The following is a 22,039-nucleotide window of genomic DNA, read 5'->3' on the forward strand; positions in this document are numbered from 1 at the left end:
GGTAGTTATGCACCAGAAAAGTCAGTCTGGAATATCTAAGGGCCAGATAATGACTGACCATATTCACATGACTGCCATTTTTCTCTGACAATTTGCTGATGGAAAGCTCAAATGTTCAAATGTTGAACTGCTGTGTTTCATGTTATAGGTCATGAATATGTAACGTATCTACCAATCATAATCATTTTACTGATTGAACTATAAGACCATTGTTGGTAAAAATATAAAGGTACATCAAGCAATATTTGAAGTTCTAACAATATTTGACACAACATTAGCTACCAATAGAGAACAGCTTAGATTAGCATTCAGCCATTTCCTATCAGCTATGTAACTTCTGCTTCCCTCGGTCATGACTTTAAGGTCGGTTTTAATAGCTCAATGTGTTTAATATTGTCCTTCATCCAATTAAATATTGCCAAGAAAACATAAAAACAATGTAAAGGAATCGTGTCCTGGCATGAGCAGCAGTTCTAGACCTGAAATTGTACACTTGGAAAGAGTCAGAATAGCTTTTGTTGTTGACAAAACTGATGTCAGAATTTCCGCCCCTTCCTGATATTGATTGGCTGGTGAGGGAGAAGTGACATTGATGAGCGCAAAATTGTTCACAAGCATGAACAGCTTTCAACTGAGAGCTCTGTAAGCGTAGCGACAAAAAAAAAAACCCCGCTGACGCTTAAGGTTGTCTTTTTGCTCTGGACGCTCAGTGCTGAAAACGCTGAACCACATTGACTTTGCATTGGAAATGGGCGCAGCGCAAATAGTGCCATCTGTAGAAACAAGCTCTTTAGCTTTTAAACACAAACGTGACATCAGAAGAAGATGCCATATTAATTATTTGTAATGTAGGAATCTCAAATAGTGTAAAAAATGTAAGTTATAATCATAATCACAGGTTAAAGAATATGGAATCAGGCCAATTTGATTTGGATTCACACTCTAAGGAAACATCTATATTAAAAGCTTTTGAAGATTTATTTGCCTCTCCTAAGTAACGCGTTTCTGCACTGTGAGGTCAAAAACACTAATGCGTAAATTCACTCAGTCATAATGGTTCAATTACACATGCATTTCCTGTCAGAGCTAGCACAATCTGCATACATCTTGAAGACTAGTGAAGAGCAAATGAAAGGAAGGGGAATTAGTGCCATGTCAAAGCTGTAATTAGATCCTGTCATAATTCCTTGACCCACTTTTTCAACTCTTTCATCTGGGACAGTGAGCTATTTGGCAACAGCCTGAAACATCCTGGACACTGTTTGTAGGTTGATATTTATCACCTGGTGCTCACTACTTCAATAGAGAGGTGAGGCCACAGGGCACTGACCTCTGGGTTCAGTGGGAAAATGTGGTAACCTCCTTTGAACAGCATCACACCAGCACCTGCACTGACTTGGGATATGTCGAGATTTTCAAACATGATGCGTCCAAACGTTGTCAACGGCGCACCTCTTTTGAAAGCACTTTGAAGGGGCCAGTAGATGATATCAGCCATCTGCAGCTAACATTTACACGAGCCGCCACGTTCAATCCATTCTCTTTGCAGCTGCTCTTACATGATGGAGGACAGTCTGTATTATTTAAAAGCAAGCTAGCCAGGGAGTTGGATTCTAACGCACTCAGTCCAAGGAGTGTGCAAAACCAGCTCATTAGTTATACATGCGGGCCAAACCCGATTTTCAAGCAACTTTGGGTGGCAGGTTAGAGGGAAGAAAACGCTACACATAGTGTCACTCAGATTTCTGTCCAGAGAAATGAATCAGTATACATTAACATCCACCAAAACAAGTAAAGAGACAATTGTAAATATAACACTACCCAAGCAAAAACCAGATCAGAAACCGTGCTACAAACATGAAGTAGTCAGTGTCTGTTTTTCTCTAGTTTTTCTGCAGCATCATCCCACATCCATTAAATGCTGCCTATTCATCCGTTTGTCAGACACATGGCAGAAGCTTTGCAGAGAATCCTGTATTCTCTCTAAGAAAAGGAATACGCAGTTTCGCATCATGTCATCAAATTTCAGTCTAGAGGTAAAAGAAAATGCTCCAAAACAACATACGCCACACACAGGCATACAAACAGGTACCTGAACTGTACACATGCACACAACTATAGTGTATCAGTCTTAACCTTTGTCACTCACCTGCTAGGTGACTCTCCCGTGCTGTCTTGCTTAGTATGTCTCGTGCTTTGGTGGTGGAGGTCCTGATGTGGTCACTGAACGACCTCTGCAGCAGCAGCAGCCTCATAGAGCGAGACATGCTGACAAGCATCCACCGACAAGAATCTACTCCTACGTCCTCTCCACACCTGTTCCTGATCTGATAGATTATCGTGCGTCGTCAGTCCCACTCCTTTCCACTGCTACTACAGTTAAGCATACACCATATCTCTATGACTAGTTTCCCTTTTCTATCCTCTGCACTTGATTTATTTCATCCTACTTCTCTATCCCACTCTGTTCCTGCCTGGACCGCACACTCCCATCTGCTGCAACGAGCATCAGTGCAGTAACTGCTGGGACACATCCAGCCAGTGCTGCAATGCTCTCATATTCTATTCTGCCAGTGTGTGTGTGTGGGTGTGTGTGTACTGTATGTGTGTGCTTGTGTCTCTGTGAGCACTTTTGTGCATAAGTGTGAGTAAGTGCTTTATAACACGAGCTCCTGCACTCTCTGTGAATTTCTGAGTGGTTAAGAATCAGTTACCACCTCTCTCTTGCTATTATTTTTCATCTTCCATCTTTTTTTTGCCTCTCTTCTCTGTCACTTTCCTCCTCTCTTCCACTCTGTTTACCCACTGCCTCACCCTGTCTAGACACAGAGAGCATCACACGCCAGTTACATAACCCAATGCCAAAGCAACCTATCCACCTGTCCTTGTCAACACAGCACAAGACATTGCAGAAGTGAAACCAATCGATAGGAAGTGAGATGATGAAGTCACCCAGGACAGATTAGAGAATGAGAATGACATTATTCCTCGTGAAAGTACGTAAGGACTCATGCAGTATGTGTCACCCAAAAGGACATTGAGATGAAGAGAGTGAAAAGACGACTGCAGGAGTCAACTGCTCCCACTACCCTCCTCCTGCACCACAGAAAGCCTGCAGTTATTCCCCACAGCCAATAATAACTTTTCATCAGCCATTCAGCCATGAGAAACGCTCCAACACATGACATCACTTTAGTGTGAATGCATTATGCTAGGTACGCACATTCAAATGCCCTCACACAAGCACAAGTAAATACCATTAACTATTGAGGAATAGGAATGCTCTGTTAAATGTGTGAAAATAAAGACTGACACAGCTGAGATAGACACAAGTCAAAGGAATCCATTACTTGAAACCCTCTAATTAATATTTTATTCATCATGAACTCTTAAGAGGTCTGTGAAGAAACTTAGTCATCAGCGACAGGGAATAATTATAAGCAGATCGGTCGTATTCGAAGTGCAAAACGAGTGGAGTGTGTTCGTTATCTTCTTCTTTTGGAGCCCCTGGGAACTCAGAAATACAATCGGCATCTAACTAATAACTTAAGGTTCATATACATAATTGAAGACATCTATAAAGTATTTAAATCAGGCTCTCTAACATAACTGTACAAGTCACCAATTAGATTCATCATTTTGCATTGCAGAAGCATAATAGCGAACATTGCATGCTAACTGCTAGCTATGGGATGATTAGCATAGCATTTTTAACTCACCATTCAGTGACCAATTTAAATGAATCTTTTCCATTGGCAGGGCTAACTGAGATGCCTAAAACGTACTTTTTAGGGCTTACTGTCACAGGCGCCATTGTTATATAGTATGCAAAGCCACATCAATGTCAGTCAAAATGTAATTTTCCACACCCATACAGTTTGGAAATGGTCCATACCAGTAAATGAGGCAAGGGTTTTCTACTTGTAATTCAGGTTTATTTTAACTCAATTTTTTGGCTTAAACGAGTCTTTTAACTTTGATATCATAGATGTGTCCAATATTTCTGTTTCTGTTTTTTCGGGCTAAACAACAGACAGTAAGAAACATGAATACTTGATGTTGAGCGATACATATTCTTAATGGTACCTACTTTCTGCAAGCTTGAATTATCAATGTTTTCATGTCAGCAAAGGGTCTAATTACTGTGTGTAATGTGAAAAGGAAGCCTGAGGTGATAAACCAAATAGATAACTACACTCTAGTTCTCCTCAGCTATACACTTTTTTGTTTTTTAAATAATCCTTAAGCACATGGTTTTGGTGTGACAGCCTACTTCTTCACTGTTTTGATTCAGTGTTGTTGCTCTAAGATAAGTCATCTGAAAAACAGCACTCATATAACCATCGTATGCCACCTTCTCAACACCAACCTGCTCAGATTCAGATACAGTGTCTACCGAGCAAACAAAGTAAATTATTTTGAAGCTATAAGAAGGTTTACATTTTTGTTGAGTTGAGTTGTCACACCCAATCAGAGCAAAACGAAAAATGAACATTATACTTAAGTTTCACTGGTTGTAAAATAAATGTAAGCATTGGTGTAAACTTGTAACTGCTGGCTAACCATGTCACAGTTTTAAACTTTAGAATAGTACAATACAGTATGATTGTGACCCTTTTTACACAATTAATACTTATATATAGATGTGTGTTAAATGCAAGTTAGTCTTTACCTGAGTGTGCTATTTGTATGTTCCTGTAGCTGAGTGCAGTAAGTGCTGTCCAGAGTGCCTCCATTACATTTCACACTTAAGAAAGTCAGTCATGCCGATTGCTCCAGCATGTGGAGGTAATGTACATCTGCTTATTGCAGCCTGCTGATAGCATTGTGCTCATCGCGCCCAATTGATTTTATGGTCTCCCGTGGTTTACTGATAAGGCTGGATTCCCGCGTTTTTGCTTTTTTTCTTCACACCCCTTTAGTCTGCCTTTCTGCAATTGTGAAATGACCTCTTAAACGGCGTCGTAAAAGAGGATTTGGACGAGCTCCAGGAAAACAAACACCCGATAAAAGTTTCACGTTTTTACTATCCTCCCTCTCACACCTGCTAAGCTCTCGTGACATCTGAATCAAATTACGGTTTTCAGGCACGCTTGTGATCTGTCCCATTAGACACACAACTGCAGACCATCTAGGTCAGTACTCTTGTCACAAATACATGCCAGTGTACTCTCCGTCTCTGGTATACCTGTGATAAGGGAGCAAGACGAAGACTGTAACCTGGATATGATGGAAAATATCCTGAAGGGTGGAGAGGATGGTGTAAACTGGGTGAAACAATGGAGTACTCATTCTTCAGGAAAGAAAGTCTTGCCAAATGCCTGTTCTGTAAAACAGATTTGCAGCGTGCCAGAGGTGTGCACCTTCATCTACGTCGGGAGAGAGTCACCTGCCAACATACTGACCTAGAAATGGAGACTGAGGAGGTGTTTCTGGGAGGACTTCAAACAGTGAATGTAAACAGTTTGTGAGAGTCAATCATCAAATAGTCTGCGTAAAACAATGCACTATGCGATTCCTTATTGCATGGCCAAAAATGTGTCAGTATGTTAAAGCATGTATGGCGGGGTGTGCCCAACTGTAATTGTGTGCGAGTCCCTTTGATGTGACCATCTGCTCTGGGTCTAACTCTAATATCAAACATTCACTCCCTCACTATGTATTTCTGCCCTACTTTTTGGACAATCTGATAACTTGGCAATGTGTGTGTGTGTGTGTGTGTGTACACCGGTTCATTCAAGGCCTGTAACTAATCTTTACAGAAAGATATCAGAAAACCAGACACCGTAAGATAACAAAACATGTAATATACACCCATATAGAGTTTATACAGACTGTCTGCATCGCAGCCTTTCTGCATGTTCTAGACGATCTCTCACCTGACACCCAGACGAGGGAAATAAAGCAGCCAGAGAGAGACAGAGCCTGCTGAGCAAGGCCTGATTCATTAGCCTGGGGACAACATGGGCATCTCACCCCAGCCACACTGGGAGATTTACAATCCTCTGGTTTAGGATGAAGGTTGTTGCAGGATCATTTCAGATGAAGCACGATTTCATGTCACTAATAAACCCGTTACATGATAATCACATCGAGAGGGACCATTCTACTATTTTTCTTGGACAACACTATGTTTCATTCCAAAGCTCTCCAGCCAAACATCCCAAGTTCTTCTATATAGGACGACTCTACAGAATACTTGTTAGGATTCTACAGTTAGGGAATCCCCACAACATAATTTACTTAATATACTTCCTGTGCCAACATTCACTTCTGCAGCTATGAATAACTTTGTCCCTCACAGGCAGAGACAGAAAACAATGCGTGGAGGTCTGGGTGAGGAATGTACATGTAGCTTATAGCGGGTGTGCAGTTTAAGTTTATTTTTAACCAGAACCCTCCCTAACCTTAACATAATGGTGATTCTACCAAACCATGAGCTAAAACATGTGTTACGCCTGTTATTATTTCACTCAGCTTATCTCCTTTTTTAGTTTACAACCACTTCTCATGATGGTTAAATGAGTGTGCTTTCACATTTCTAGCTGTTTACTTGTTCGATTGATTATGTGATAAGGGCACCAATGTTTTCTGTTGACATTTGACAGTCAGTTGTATCGTCCCCTTTCATCTTTATTTTTCTTCTGTATGAATATGATTTGCAAGTTTACAAGTATAGAATGTTTGGTACGTAACTGAACAAACGGATCACATGTGAAAACCCAATCAGCTTCTGAGCTGCATTTTCCTTCAAAGTTATCGTTATGCTTTCTTTGTCTTCCTGATCCAGATCGAAACCATTCTATATTTCTGCACTTACAAAGTAGAAAAAGAGAATTTGTAAAAATGTGGCATTACAAAATGGTTCTTAAAAAAATAAGATTTCTTAATGCTGCATTGAAGTAGTAGGACTCTGACAGCTTATTAAAATGATCTCATAGGAAAATGAGAATATTCCTCTGTGTTTATTTCTACTGAATTTCTGTCTAATCCATATTCCACTGAAGCTGAATTCATATACCATATAACACTTTACAGTTTACTATCTACAGTTACTCATCCACCAGGTTCCATATAGAAAGAGCACAATGGCCTATTTTCTTACAAAAAAAAAAAGGGAATGCCAGATATTTTCATGCACAAAAGGTGACGCAACACGTACCAGTCTACTAAAAACTGGAGCTAAAATAGGAAAAATGACTGTACCTCTGTAAAATGTTCTTTCTTTAGAAGAGGGGAGACTTCTGTTGATGTAACTCTGGGAGTTTAGCAAGCTGACTTCCTGTTGTAAATTCCCCTTAATGCCATGGTTTCCTGCTCAGAGTACTTCAGCACAGATGGAGTTCCATAGAAAAAATCTTAAGACTATCACAAAAGCTTTCTGATTACAGTAAAATGACGACATGATAAGATGAGAAATAAGTTTATTCAAAGGATTCAAAATAAAGTCTGTGGAAAGACCTCAACAAAACAATGCATACAACATTTACCTTTCACAAACATTGCCTTATTCCATTTGAAATATAAGGTATGTCAATCATTAGAAATGTAGAATTAGTTGCCTTAAAGGGGAAGAGATCGCACCTTTGAATGTACACACAGTTGAGTAAGAAGTGTGAAATATAAATGGAATGAACTCCAGCATGTTACAGTACGGTACCAGACTCCACACAGGAAACCGAGAAGAGAGTGTGTCAAATGGGAGGGGTGAGGAGGGGCTGCTTGTGGGGGGGGGGGGGGGGGGGGGTTGAGGTCCGTGTAGATTGACGGGGGAGGCCAAGAATGTGACCTTGCACACACACATTCACACAGCAGCTCCTGTACTGGGTATGAAAGGGGGGGGGGGGGCAGACAAAGTGGGATCAGGCAGACTCAATAAAAGAGCCGGAACACGAAACAGAAACAGAGCCATCAGTCATTAGCTTTTTTTCTTTTTAAACTTAGCTCCAGGTTACATTTATCAAAGCACCTTCTCAGATGTGAGAGATGTCTTGAAGGGGCATTTGCGCTGGTCATAAATAACATGAGCACATCATTCAATGTAAATGCTAATTATTGTTATCCTGATGTTCTCTGAAATAAGTGGAATTGAGCATGGAAATTGGCCTGCTTCGAGGATTGGACATGTGCTCTGTTCGAACCTTAAAACTGGATCACAAGATCTGAGCATGATCGGGGATTCTCCGTCACCATCTGTTCAAAAAGGACTTTGTTTGTTGTTTGCCAGACGAATAAAGTCACATGACAGAACAACATAATGACATCAGATTAGATGTTTGGAAAAGTTTGAGGAGGACGTTATTCAAGAAATGATGTGTGTTCCTTAACGTAAAAGTTAGATGAGAATATTAAAATGATTGTCCCACTAAATGTGGTTTTAGTGTCAGCAGACAATCAGCTGCAAGCCAGGGGAAAAGTTAGCCTGGTTACACTATAACAGCTTTTACATTTCTGTTTTGCATTTTTAAGATAAACTAAGAAGTGCAGGTGGGCAAATACTGTCTTATACACAGCTTTTTACTTCATGCAATATTAAATATCATATCTATATCGCTACTTAAACTTCTCCTACTGCCCTAAAGGATTATAGATTCATAACTTGGTAATAAAGGGTATTATAAACAAATAAATGGTTATTTAACAGTTAAGTGGAAGACGGTTTACAGTGTGTCATTTTTATTTCAAGGGGCTTCAAATTTTTCAACAATATAGTCAATAGTCAACAATATCAGGAGATTTTATAGTGCTGAGGAATAGTATGACGTCATGACAAACATTGTGTTTGTTGTCAAACAATCATGGCCATTAAAAATCTGTGTGTGAGTGTGTGTGTGTGTGTGTGTGTGTGTGTGTGTGTGTGTGTGTGTGTGTGTGTGTGTGTGTGTGTGTGTGTGTGTTTACGCATTTTGCATCTTGCATGTCTAAATGTAAGCAACCCCAAAAAGGAACCATTATAGAGTAATGGGTTAATCTTAATATATCATTGATATAAAACTGTGAATGTAAATTCATTAAAAAAAAAATTATCTGGTCATAAATTGTTTCTGTTTTTTGAAAGGCAAGAAACGGTCAATCAGATAATGCTCTAATAACTTACAGTGCATCTTTCAAACCAGAGTTACAAGGTGGTAAACTAAACAGGCTGAAACTAAAGAATACATAAAACAGTCAAATGCGACAACAAAGAAGACTGTTCAGATGTGTCATACAATGATGAGAAATACTGGGATCCCCCACAGGTCAGGGGTAACTATTATGTAACAGTAAAAACAAAGCTGCCTTTAAAATTAGCCCCAAATACCAGAAACATGGATTTGTCACTGGAGTTCTGAGAAAGGAGGAACTTGAGTATACAAGCGATAACAGAGAGAAGGAAACCAACAGGAGCGCCAGACAGACAGAAACGATGAGACAAGTCATTCACAGGAACTACCAAGTCCCTGAAGTCCAGGTGCCCCTCCCCTTCCACGACTCCACTGAGGGTGCTAAAACGTTTCCTCTTTCCTCAGTTTTTTTTTTTTCCCTTCCTCCACCTACAGCCTAGGTTGCCGACTGCGAGGCTGTAAGTCCAGGTAAAAGGTCAGGCTTGAACCCTGTTATTGGTTGAATGCCCATCATTGTGTTCTGTTTATATATTCCCACTGGTTTATATTTAGGCCAGGAAGGTACAACATGTTGCCTCTAACTTCAGCTACAGTAAGGGAGAAAATAGACCATTCTTAGACACAGGAATCTCTGTGGTGTTGTGGGGTGTGTAGTACTGTGTTGACAAGCTCCGACACTGATTGGGGAACCAAATGGGAAGTGAACATGTTACACATTTAGCTGTCAACATTCAGAAGTAGGAAGGATGAGGTGTTCATGTCAATCACTGCACGTAGCTTGTGCAAAAGCAGAGTTGTGTGCAGCTGGATGAGTTCAACAATCTGTAACTGGGTTTGAAGTACACAATAAACAAGCTGTTTTCACAAATGCACTCCTAAAAATTAGAGCCCGACCGATCAATGGACCGGCTGATAATATCGACCAATATTAGCATATCACATGACTTTCGGAATCAGCTAATTTTATCTCCAATAAAGGGCCGATATAACTGGTTTATTCAATTTAGGTGTATTATGTATTTATTTAACTTAACTGTTCATTTATTTTTAAATTCGTTTTTCAGTTCATTGTTGTTACTCTGGTCAATAAAGGCTTTTGTTGGATGGAAGATAGATCTAATAAAGATGTCGATGCATGGATCGGTATCAGAATTTTTTTCTCTCCCTTATACTGGCCCCAAAAATCCCATATCGGTCAGGCCCTACTTAATATGTTCAGAACATTTCTGGACAGTCTGCCCCTGAAATCTTACTGAGTTGCTTATTCACACATGTCCGTCTTCAAGTCAAGTTTTCACTGTTGTGGCTGAGAGAGCAGACGTCTCAGGAGTCAGGACATGACAAAAGACAGAACATTTCAGGAAATCAGATTCCAGCACTACTATAATTTTTTTTTTTTGCCGTATGTCAGTGCTATCTGTTTTGACATAAAATGTCATGTAGCATTGTAGTTAGGTAGACATCTCAAGACATGTAAAGGTGAAGAAAATACTCTACATGCACCTGATCTGTTCAGTCTCCCCTTCAGTTCCTAAGACATGCTTAGGGCAGCTGTCATTAGAACTTTGATTTCGATGTAAATGATATTTTAAAGTCAGAAACAGTAATGACCTGTAGCATCCAGTTGACATAGACTTAACAAGAAGAGTATCTTGGTTACAAGGTTGACAGTCAAACACTTCACAGTGGCTTCTTTCATCAAATTCACTCAGTCTAAAAGCTCCTTTTACTAAACACTCAACCACTCCAACAATCAACCACACTCTCCTTCACCTTCTCAATCAGGAGGGTGAAGAAGAACCAATGGGGTTCTTCTTCGCAAAGAAGAACCAATGGGTTTAATGCTAAATGATTTGAAGTGTTTGGATGCCATTTCAAGCATAACACCTATACTATTCAACATAGTTGTGAGCATTTATAATTACTATGAATTCTTCATCTGTTGCTTAATGACTGTTATTTTACATTTTTTAATCACTCATGCAACCTAAACAGGCCAGCGTTTTTCAAGAGGTGTGAGGTCATAGGTCATAATCAACCTTAATTTGAAGATAAGAATAAGGAGTCTTATCTTTTCTGTAAAACAGAGTTTGCAGCAGAGAAAAATCAACCTATATTCCACAGAGGTGTATTGATGAACCTCATTGCTTATACTTGTCAAAATCAAAGTGATAATCAAATATTCTATTTCTTTGTTTTGAGACATTAAGATTCCTTTAGTTCACGGTTATGTCTTCACTGAATTTCATTTCAGTGAAGGAGCTTGTAGAATGCATTTTTCCCCTTAACATACAAAATGTGATGCATTATGCTTTAAAATAATGGTACTAAGCTGGCACGGGACATTAAATAATACGCTTTTGGGCTTCCTTTACATCCCGTTTGGTGCCTATTGACTTTGATTTAAAAAAGATAACTCACGTATGTCTTTCATCACATCCCATGCATCATCTCCCGCACCATGCCCAGCAACAGATAAGGCCGGTCATGCAAATATGATGAGTGACTGCTCTTATCATCTGCTGATGGCAGGTAGTTTGGTGTGAGCCTTTCCAGTGCAGTGGCCCATTGCAGGCCCACATAAAGCTCATGCTTGAGGAGGGACAGGAGTTCCTTAAAGAACACTTCTAAACAACAGGTTTCCAGTCATGACACTACGCCACTCAGTAAGGTACACTCAGCACTGAGGGGGGGGGGGGGGGGGGTCATCAACAGTCTTTAAAGAGTGAGCGCTGTGCTTCTGTTGTCACAGAGATGGTCAAATTAACCATGAATGAGCCGTCTTTCACAACAGGAGCCTTTAGGGCATGAGATGTGATGTAACACTGTCACAAATGTGTCATTCCCAGGGGCTTGATATAGAAGATATAGAGGGGGGCTTTGAAGTGTCACAATGAACACTGGGCTTTGTTCTCCATCAAGTCCCCCAAAACTCTGCCAACCCCAATCATATCCCCTCCCCCTTATCGCAGAGTCCTGTGTTCCATCACACAGGCCCAGATATGGAGGTTACATAACTTGCTCACAGGAAGTCGCACTGATTCAATTAAGAAAAATGACCCGGAGTGTGTGACTCCTTTGAAGTTTGCATTGGGTTCCTTTGCAAGTATTACCCTCCTTGTAAACAAAATGTTTGTGGTGTGCCAAAAGGTTGTGCTCACATGGGCCAATACAAATATCTGGACAGCTTTTTTTTTCCACATTTCCCATGAAACGTTTCAGCAAGCAGCAGTAATTAGAGGGAGAGACAGAGCAAGAGGACTCCCAGCGGGTTTGGACACAGCAGGGGGCAATATGAAAGCCTCGTCCCTGCGTCCAACCACCTCTCTGGTATTGTTTACTGGCGGGCTGACGACACAGGGGGGTGTTTAATGAACACTGCTCCCCTGCCGGCTGTCTGAAAGTGGGTCTGCCGTTCGGTGTTTTCCTGATGACCCCGTGCATTAACCAGCAGACTGCTGACAAAGAGGTCGGAGCCAGAGTGAAGGGGGCAGTCACTGGAGATTGGGTTTCTTCTGAAGATCGATTCATAATTAAGTGGTTGACAGCAAGCTTTGCAAAGGCATGACATAACTTCTGAATACTGAGAAGGCTATTCATTGTTAGGATGTCATGAGGACTGTTATTCCAAACAGCTCAACAGTTGAGCTAAAATGAATCAAGTCAAAGAAATTCATGTAGGAGCACCGGATAGTCTGGCTGTTATGTCACACGTCCCATGTAAAGAGGCTATAGTCCTCATCGCAGCGGTCATGGGTTCTGACCTCGGCCCTTTGCTGCATGTCATCCCCCCCACTCTCTCAAACCCAACATTTCCTCTCTCTCTTCAGCTGTCCTGTCTAATAAAGGCAAAATGGCCATGAAATTAACCTTCACAAAAAAAGAAATTCATGTGAGCAAGGAGAATATTCTTGAACACCATGGAGAAAATGTAGGCAAAAGGTTGATTAAAAAGTTGTGGCATCAAACACGACACCCAGTCTGGCTCTTATCTTGGAAGGCGGCATGGTTTGATGGTTTTGCAGATGAGTCTGGGATCTTATCTCAACTTTCATCCAGTGTCTCACAGAACAAGAGCCGGTCCTCCTCCACTCAAACCCCCCCCCCCTCCTTCCTCCCTTCCTCCCCTGTTGCCCCATGTTGTGAACACCAGACGAGGCTATCAATCAGAAGACACAGACTGCACTGGCACTCATACTTTTTCCAAACACAAACATAACAACGTGATCAAAACAGAAAGAACGCGCCGCCATCCTTTTGATCGTCAAGCCAAGAGCGAAGTGAACACATACAGACAAAAAAAGATCATAACACTGTTAATTATTATTATTATTATTTTTCTACTATTGATGTATAACCATAGTTATTGTATTTGTTCTGTGTTGTTATATGATGCTTTGGAAATATTGGTATTGTCACATTCATGCCAATAAAGATGTCTGAATTGATAAAAAAAGATTTAAAGAAAATAAAAAAAAAACAGCAAGGACTCACCAGCTTTTGTGTTGTCAGGAACGGAGGAGGTGCTCTGGGAAAGGGAAGAGAAAAAAGATTATAGTTACAATAGTTTCAAGTATGATACATTTACATGAGTCAAATATAAAATCATCTGTCTAAATAAATACCTTCATAGCTCTTCAGCAATGTGTTGAACATATCTAATCTCTTTACATGTCGTCACTTCTTTATTAATCAAATAGCTTCACAATCTGAAATCCAGTCAAGACCAAACAACGGGACGTAACAGTGGTGTTCAAAGCAGATGACCATGAGAGTGACTACAAAAATAAATCATCAGCATTCCAAACATATTCTGTTCTGTTCCTCCAAAAATCACTTAACGGTCTAATGAAAATGCCTAAAAGAAGCCGCAGCGATGCATTGCCACACACATAAACTAGACCAACATCAATCATCCACACAAAGAACTTGGATTCTAAAACATGTGCATGATTTTCTGATTCTGAAGAGAAGAGTCTTAAACAATGGTCAAAACACTCTTTCTAATCTACTTCAAAGGAATCCAAAATGTGAGCATGCAGCACATTCTCGTCAGACTCAGTGTTGATCCAACCCTCATGTAGACTTCACTGATAAAATCACATTTTGTAGTCATAACTGATTCAACCTCTTCGGGGCATTAAATATTTCCTTCTTTGGCTCTGTTGTGGGTTTTAAGGAGAATGATATGACAGCTGGGCTTTCTGGTAAAGAAGAGTATTGTGTCATTTCATTGGAAAAGTGCGTTTCTGCTTTCTGTGTTTGTGTTAGTGTGGTGGGCAGCAGTTAGTTGGAATGCAGAGGTCTTCTTTTTTTTTTTGCGACTGACATTTGACCTTTTGGCTCCTTGGTTGACCTCCACGCCCTGACCCATTTTAATCCACACTCCCCCTGGAACAGATCAGAGAGGACGAGCGGGACCAGGTACATTCCCAACACAATTCACCCACTTTGTCCACATTGGCTTTCAGTGTGCAGAACTTGTCAAAACCTTTCCTCCTGATATTTTAATTGAATTTGGATGCCTCCTCTTCGGTGGTGATTTTCTCCCCTCAGGCCTAATTAAAGTGCTTTAGCTCTGTCCTGCTGTGAATACTTATAAGCCTGTTTACTGTTTGGCACCTACTTAGACAGCAGAATCAGCACAGCCAAAAGCACACCAATTATCATCTTAACGGACGTTTGGGGAAATTGCTCTGTTTTTACTTGTTTTCCAACAGACTGAAGCCACTCATCAGCAGCCACTTAGCTTAGGCACAGAGATCAAAAATAGGGTGAACAGCTAGCCTGGGCCTGGGCAGTGTCCACATTTAATAAACTCCACATTCAACTCTAATGAAAGTTTATTAAGTATAAAGTATAAAGACTTCTTTTTGTCTTGTAGAGAGGCATTTTTTCACTCTCTCTGGGTAGCATGACAACCTCATGATGGCCATCTTTTTAAAGAGATCCTATACTGGCTGCTGAGGAGAAGATGTTTGATTACGAGGGCATATAATGCTGCCCTGGTGACGTGCATTCCTAAGGCAAAACAGGCATAAAGGGCATGACGGTATCGGAGGGAGAAATATTTATGATAGGCATTTATGATCAGTGTTGTCTTGAAGTGTTGTGGAAATTACTAAGACTTGACTCCATACAATAAGACTCAGTTGACTCAGATGGCTTACGTTGAATGAAAGTTTATACATAAGAAGAATACTCATGAGGAGACATGGATCAACGTCACACTTCTGTTCTCGTGTCTTGCTCAATCACATCTGCAGAACTCTTTGAAAGGCATCGCATATATCCCAAAAGACATTATCATTATCAGGGTCGTGTCACATTGACCCACCTAGACTAAACTGTGACGTCAATTAAACTGGAGCAGTCAATAAGTCTACCAAACGTCCTTGCAGATATCAGGAATAACAGTTGACACTCTCTAAGCTGTACGTGGTGTTCTCATAACAGCTGAAGTCTGTCAGGTCTGACTGACATTAGAGAACAGTGAATAAACCTAATGACATCTGTACATTATAATCTAAATAACTACAGAAATTCCACCACATGAAGCAGTAATGAAGGTAAGTGACGTGGGAGTTAAGATGCCCATGCTTGGAGAGCACATTTTTTAACCGCAGGCAAAGTAAAGCAAACAATAGCCCTTTTAACATCGTGAGTTCAAGGCGGGACTTTTACGCCCCTGTTATGCGTCATCTGCGATGTAAAAATGCGTGGAGGCGAAATGGTAAGGCTAAGGTCGCTATTGGAGGTAGCAAAAGAGGGCAAGTTTTATGAAACATCACGGCCAGCAGGGCAGGAAAACGCTGTGTGTGAGTACATGTCTGATACTGTGTTTGTGCGTAATAGAAGCCTCAGCTGTTTGTTTTGTTTTGCCTCGTGCTTCCGCAACACTTCGAGAAAAATCACACATTTGGACATCAATACTATGACGCCATTACAGGTAGACTCGCAATGTTAAAAAGGCTAAGGCTAAAAAGTCTGCTGTTCAATTTGCTTTCTGCTTTATAACTCCCTTAGTGGTGACTTTGCACAAATAACACGCATTCAAACCTTCACTGTGCTGTCCTCTCCTGCCAGCTATGTCTCTGCCTAAGCTAACACCAACACCAAACATGTGATCTAGCGAGATCAAGAACATGTTGGGCGACATAATTTACCTATCTAACGATATGTTAATGTAGAATTTCTTTATCTTCTCAGATCAGTTCACTGTGATCAAACATAAAACTCTACAATTCTGATGAAGAAGCTCTTGAACACACTCAGACTTTGGAGTAGCAACCACAGAAAAGAAAGAAAACTTGAGACTACAGTTGTTTGGTCTCTCACATATTATGGGGTCCTTGGTTCTTATGAAGAAGCATCACGAGCACAACGCAGTCTGACAGGAGCAAGCACAATGCCTGCTCTCATATATGAGTTTGTTTGTTGAACATGTTGGCTGATTAAAGCCGGATAAAGTTGTCTTGGTCCCAATCTGTCTCTCTCAGATTGTTTAGAAGATTGTGAGCCGTCTGTGCATACAAACTTTATCTGAAATCCAAACAAGTCCATCCGTCTTTGTACGTCTGTCCAGGTGTGTAAGTATATATGTGTACATAGTGTGAACATGCACTTATGCATCAAGGGTGGGCCAAAACAGCATTCAATCACTTCAGGGGTCACGTTTCAGACAAAAAGTGGGTTTAATTCTCCCTGTGGACAAATAGCTTTATGATTTATTGCTGATTAATGATCTTTAAAAGACACAAGGGAGAAGCCCGGCCAAAGACTCCCACTCACATCTGTCACTAAATCACCGGCGCAAACAGAACAACAACAGAGAGGTGAAATCAGAGATAGATTTATATTCACTACTGGTTCAGCTGTTGGACTCCAGAAACATTAGCTCTGCTTTTTTCAGTCACCAAAGAGTCCGTGCTGCATTCCCCTGTGTGCACACTGCACATATTGTGAGGTTCAGTCAAGACAACACAAAGACTCTTTCAAAAAAAACAAAACATCAGTTGTATATGAACCATCTCTCTCTCTCCAAAGGCCATTGCGCACCCCGTTCAAAATAAACGCAGCGGACTCAGTCTTCAAGGTGTCTGTGCGTTATGTTTTTTTTCTCGGATTACAGATCCAAAAAACAGGATTTTTTTTTTTTTTAATCGAACTCAGTGGGCAAAGGCCTTAACAGTTTATATGTAGTGAAAAATCACCTATACTGTTTTCAGATACCTTATGCAGTGAAAATGAGCATGTATTCTCCACATACATATCAATCCACAGCTGAAAGTAGTCCCTGAAGCTCCTGTGAGAAACTGGATTTTTGCATGTCCTGTGGACCAGCTGAATAATCCTCACAGGAGCTTTTAAAATACCTGTTTTAAGATATAAATTACATTTGCAAAAGGTAATGGAATGTTTGTCTGCCTTTATTAAACAAAGACAATGGAAAAACTGTAAATGATAGGTTGTAATGACTAAGCTTAGGACTGACTGCTGGGAGAGTCAGACATTTCAGAATTGCCTACATGTAGATTGGTTTCATATATTTGTAGGATTGATTGCAATCAGCAGAATAAAGAAAAGTTACAGCCTTTATGTTTAATTCTGTTGGTATACATTGAAATATATATATATATATATATATATATATATATTATTCTACATTCAGCATGCACTGATGTGTGCATCAGCACCAATCATTTATTACCCAACATTAAAGGCACAGTGGTATTATCATGATTTTTTAAAATTCTATAACATCCGGCGTTCATAACGATAAGCTACATCTCCACATCTCACAGAAAGAGCGGCCTTGACTAATGGAAAAAGTATGGGAGGTCTGTGTAGCTTCTCTGCTTAACACTAACAAGACATTTCAGTTGACCAGAGTGCGCCCTTCCTATTGTGTAAACAGCACACCACGGGTTCCTGTCAATGACCCATGAAGTCACTTAGACACAGTGTAAATCTCACCTTTACACAATGCTCTGTTTTACCTCATAATAGCAATTACAGTGGAATAAATGTGAGTCCAGAGTCGAACAGGAATGTGAATGAATGGGTGCCAGTAAGTACCAGTGTTTTCATAGCACCACGCTCACATATTTCCCCATGTTTTCCTGCGTTCCCCGTGGCATGCCACAGTGCAGGTTGACTCAGTGTGGGGTTGTGCGGGCCGTGTCAGGTGTCCACTGGGAGCTGTAGGCTGCACAGCACACAAGCGTCAGCTGCCACATTTACTGCCACTAATTTACTGGAAGAGGGTTGTGTGGGGCATGGGGGGTAAGGTATGTGTTTGCTTTACTCACACATGTGAGTGTGTGTGTGTGAGTGTGTGTGTGTGAGTGTGTGTGTGTGTGTGTATGTATGTGTGTGTGTGTGAGTGTGTGTGTGTGAGTGTGTGTGTGTGTGTGTATGTATGTGTGTGTGTGTAGTGGGGTGCAAGCATGTGCGCCTGCATGATTAACCACAGTGGGGTCATTATTGTCATTACTGCAGCAAGAAGCCGAGGAAAGTAGGGTCTTAAAACAAATAATTAGAGTTTGAGAAATGATTAAAGAATTGCCAAGAGAAATGTTTTAACTTGTTTCTGAGATCTTGGAAAGAAGTCGTTTTTTCCAGGTGAAAATAGAATGTTTGATGTCATGATTAGAGTTGAAACTAAGAAGTAGGGCATTTCAGTTTTATATTAAACAGGGATGTGTATACGTGTTTCAACTCTACTGTGTCTTCGAAGACTCCTTTAAAGACTGCCTCTCCACACTTCAAACTTTGATTGTCATCAGGAAAGTCAAACTTTTATATTAGATATTTGACTTTTGTCAAATATATACCTGATTCCTCTATTTTTTCACCCAGTGCAGCACTCACTTCTATCAAGCTGCTTACTGATGGTATATGACATTTAAACTCTGTGACTCAAACTAAAAAAAGACTATGATGCATACAGCCCCACAGGTTAAACAAACAGAAATGTTTAAATCTAAGTTTTTGTCATTTAAAAACACATTTTGCACAAATGTGGTCCCACACATATCGAGCATCTATGGACGTTTTTGGATATCAACCACAGTTTCTAATAACCTTCTGAATAATGTTCAAAGAATGACAAACGCAGCATGAGCTCTAAATCATTCACTAGTATGACATGACTCACTCCTGATATAACACTAAGGTGTTTTATATCAGGAATGATCTAATCAAAGAATCTGACCAAATATTTGTCGGCTTTTGGTGTTTGACAGATTTCAAATAACCTGCTGCTCTTACATTTTATTTGTAACCAAAGAACATCCAGCCCTCAGAACAAACATTGTGATCGTTTGCTTTTTTTTTTTTTTTTTCTTTTACAGATGTACGCAAACTTCACTTAGTTAGAGTTGTTAAGCAAGCGATTGGCATGAGGCATGAGCAGTCCACCATGCCTCTGTCAACCCCACCGCCACCTCTCATCCCCAGCCCCCCTCCTGCACTGCAGCTGCGCTATGTGTGTGTATGTGTGTGTGACCACCCATGGTCTCTGCTGGCCAAGGATTAGGGGGCTCAGGCTAACCCAAACCTTTTTCTCCACCACTTAACGCAAATGGCTAAATTGGTGCAGATGGCTTATGGTCAGGTAAGCTGGCGGCTCCAGCACCAGACGTATAAGGTAACTGTGATGGAAGGAGGGCAGAGAGACTTTGGTGCAGGTATGTGTGTTAGTCTGAGTGCACACACATACTTGTCCAGAGCCTTTGGAGATGTTATCTGGTGCTCATTTCTGTTTTTTGACTGGCATGAATGTGCTCTTTCTGCCCTGCACTTATACAAGAATTTGTTCTCAGCGCTCTGCCGACCCCTGAGTGCACGTGTGCAGGGGAACGTGGGAAACAATTTGATTTTCGCCTTATCCTTGAGGAAAACTCTAAACCCATTCCCCCTCCTCCCCAAAACCCCAACCCTAATACTCCCCCCCCCCTACATCCCCTTTCCACATTTTAACAGTTTCCATATGTCACACTTGAAGTGTGTCAACAGGAAGTGCGATGACTTGGTGTAATGATGCATTGGAACGTTTTCCTGCAGAAGATGTGTATTAGGGACCAGATGTTGGACTTAACAGCTATTTTGAAAAGAAAACTCCTCAGGAGGATTTGGGGCTCTTGGAAAGGTCTCAGTAATGCATATTGACATTTTTTTATGACGCTTAAAGCATGAGTGAAATCTATAGCATGAATGGGTCCACTTTCAGTCTTTAGTTGTGTGAGGAGGTTAATGATTTAACCATTACCCAATGTGCTCTTCCACACACACACACACACACACATGGGCCGCTAACTGAGGCCCACACTCTCGCTCAACCTTGAGTCATGAGATATGTTGTGCACGGGCTGATGTTGACTGAGCGAGAGTGAGAAAAGTGGACAAACAGACGCAGACATTCACGTATTTACCTTTGTAAGAGTAAGCCAAAGTATCAGGCTTCTTATTTCAGACAGTGTCTGCTAGGATTTAAGTGCTGGGCCCCTTCAGCATAAACCATGAACTGCTGACTGGTTCAGGGAATCCATCAACGGACGCAACCGTAACTCTTGACCCGTCTAACTGAAAAACTCTTCCTCCCTAAAGACAAAGAAGTGGTCATCACCAAACTTCACTACTAAGGTCATTTTTACATACATAAATCACCCTGCTACTATGTGAAACTGTTGTATGTAACTTCAGGTGTAACTTTAGCTGGTACAAAATTTGTCATGTCTTTTTTGCACAATTCTCAAGATTGATTTGTTAAAAGTAGAAAGGTAGGATAAAAGTGTTTTCACGAAACAAAGAACACCAAAGGCAAATGGTTTGACAACCCAATAATTTATGGTCCTGAAGTCACTCTTTGGGCCCTATTTTGGCGACATATACCGCGTTTGCACTGCAAATTGGCGCGTCAGACTATATTTTGGTATTTAGGCAACACACAATTTAATGCAGAGGGTGTTTAAGAATCAGGTGCGCCTGCGGGCTAACACATAATTATCAACATGGCGGATTTCAGGCTTTATTCCTGAATAGAACGGCTCATTTAACTTCTCTTGTCATTGTGCCCCTGAACACACAGAACATACACAGGACACTGTATGAGATATATATTGATGGCATATTGAAGTTATATTTCACTGAATTTCTCCCACAACATCAGAAATGATCAGAACATGACCATTAAATAAAAAAAAATCCCCAGACACACCAGCACATGATCGAAGAGGATCTATGCTGACTAATGTTCTGTGTTTTCAACATCAAATAAAAAGGTAGGCTGAAAAACATTTCACTTACTTTCTCTGCTGGAATCCTCAGCTGAATTCTCTAATACACGCGTAATGGACATTGGACATTCTGTTTCAATATCTGTGGGCTCGACTACCAGCAGCACCCATAAGAATTATTATAAATCCAACTCTCTGTAGCATGAGAGCGTCTGAGTGTGTGTTCTGCTGCACATTGGAGTGAGTATGCACAGAGAAGAACTTGGAAAAAAAAACAGAAACAAAAGCTTTTTGTCTCGCAGCCCTCTGTCCCATTAAAAATTCAGTTTGAATGTATCATAAAATGCACCGATATTAAATACATCACACAATAGGGTTCTTAATGTCTTTTTTTAGGCTCTCTGGAACAGGCGGAGTAGACTTAAAATCATAGAAAAACATCTAAAAAGCACAACAGAGGAGAACTCATCAATTCTTTTTCCATTGTTGGTTATTCTGACAAAATGAAGCCATGGTTTTCTTTGTCTTCTTCCATGATAAATCTGAAATGTACACTGATATCTGTCTCAGTACACTGATAGAGAGGCAAAATGTGTCACCTGCAAAATGTGTCACCTGTTCCCCGCTCACCATCAGGTTGACTTTTGTAGCTTATGGACCAGAGATAATGTGGATAAGCCTTTCGATCCCGACTGC

At 40.6% G+C, this 22,039-nt stretch overlaps 1 protein-coding gene across 2 annotated transcripts in view; it reads right to left on the bottom strand.

The window, feature by feature from the left end:
• Positions 1-22,039, bottom strand: part of dlc1 (DLC1 Rho GTPase activating protein) — an 84,383-nt gene that overhangs the window by 46,421 nt on the left and 15,923 nt on the right. Inside the window, exon 5 of one of the 2 annotated variants that reach the window (XM_020661258.3) lies at positions 13,599-13,632. In XM_020661258.3, the coding sequence (XP_020516914.2) occupies positions 13,599-13,632 (34 nt within the window). Of the gene's footprint in view, positions 1-2,149; positions 2,490-13,598; positions 13,633-22,039 lie in introns of those variants that run through there. The other variant, XM_020661263.3, reaches the window with a different exon arrangement.

This window comes from Labrus bergylta, chromosome 1 (assembly GCF_963930695.1).
Source record: "Labrus bergylta chromosome 1, fLabBer1.1, whole genome shotgun sequence".
Lineage (NCBI taxonomy): Eukaryota > Metazoa > Chordata > Actinopteri > Labriformes > Labridae > Labrus > Labrus bergylta.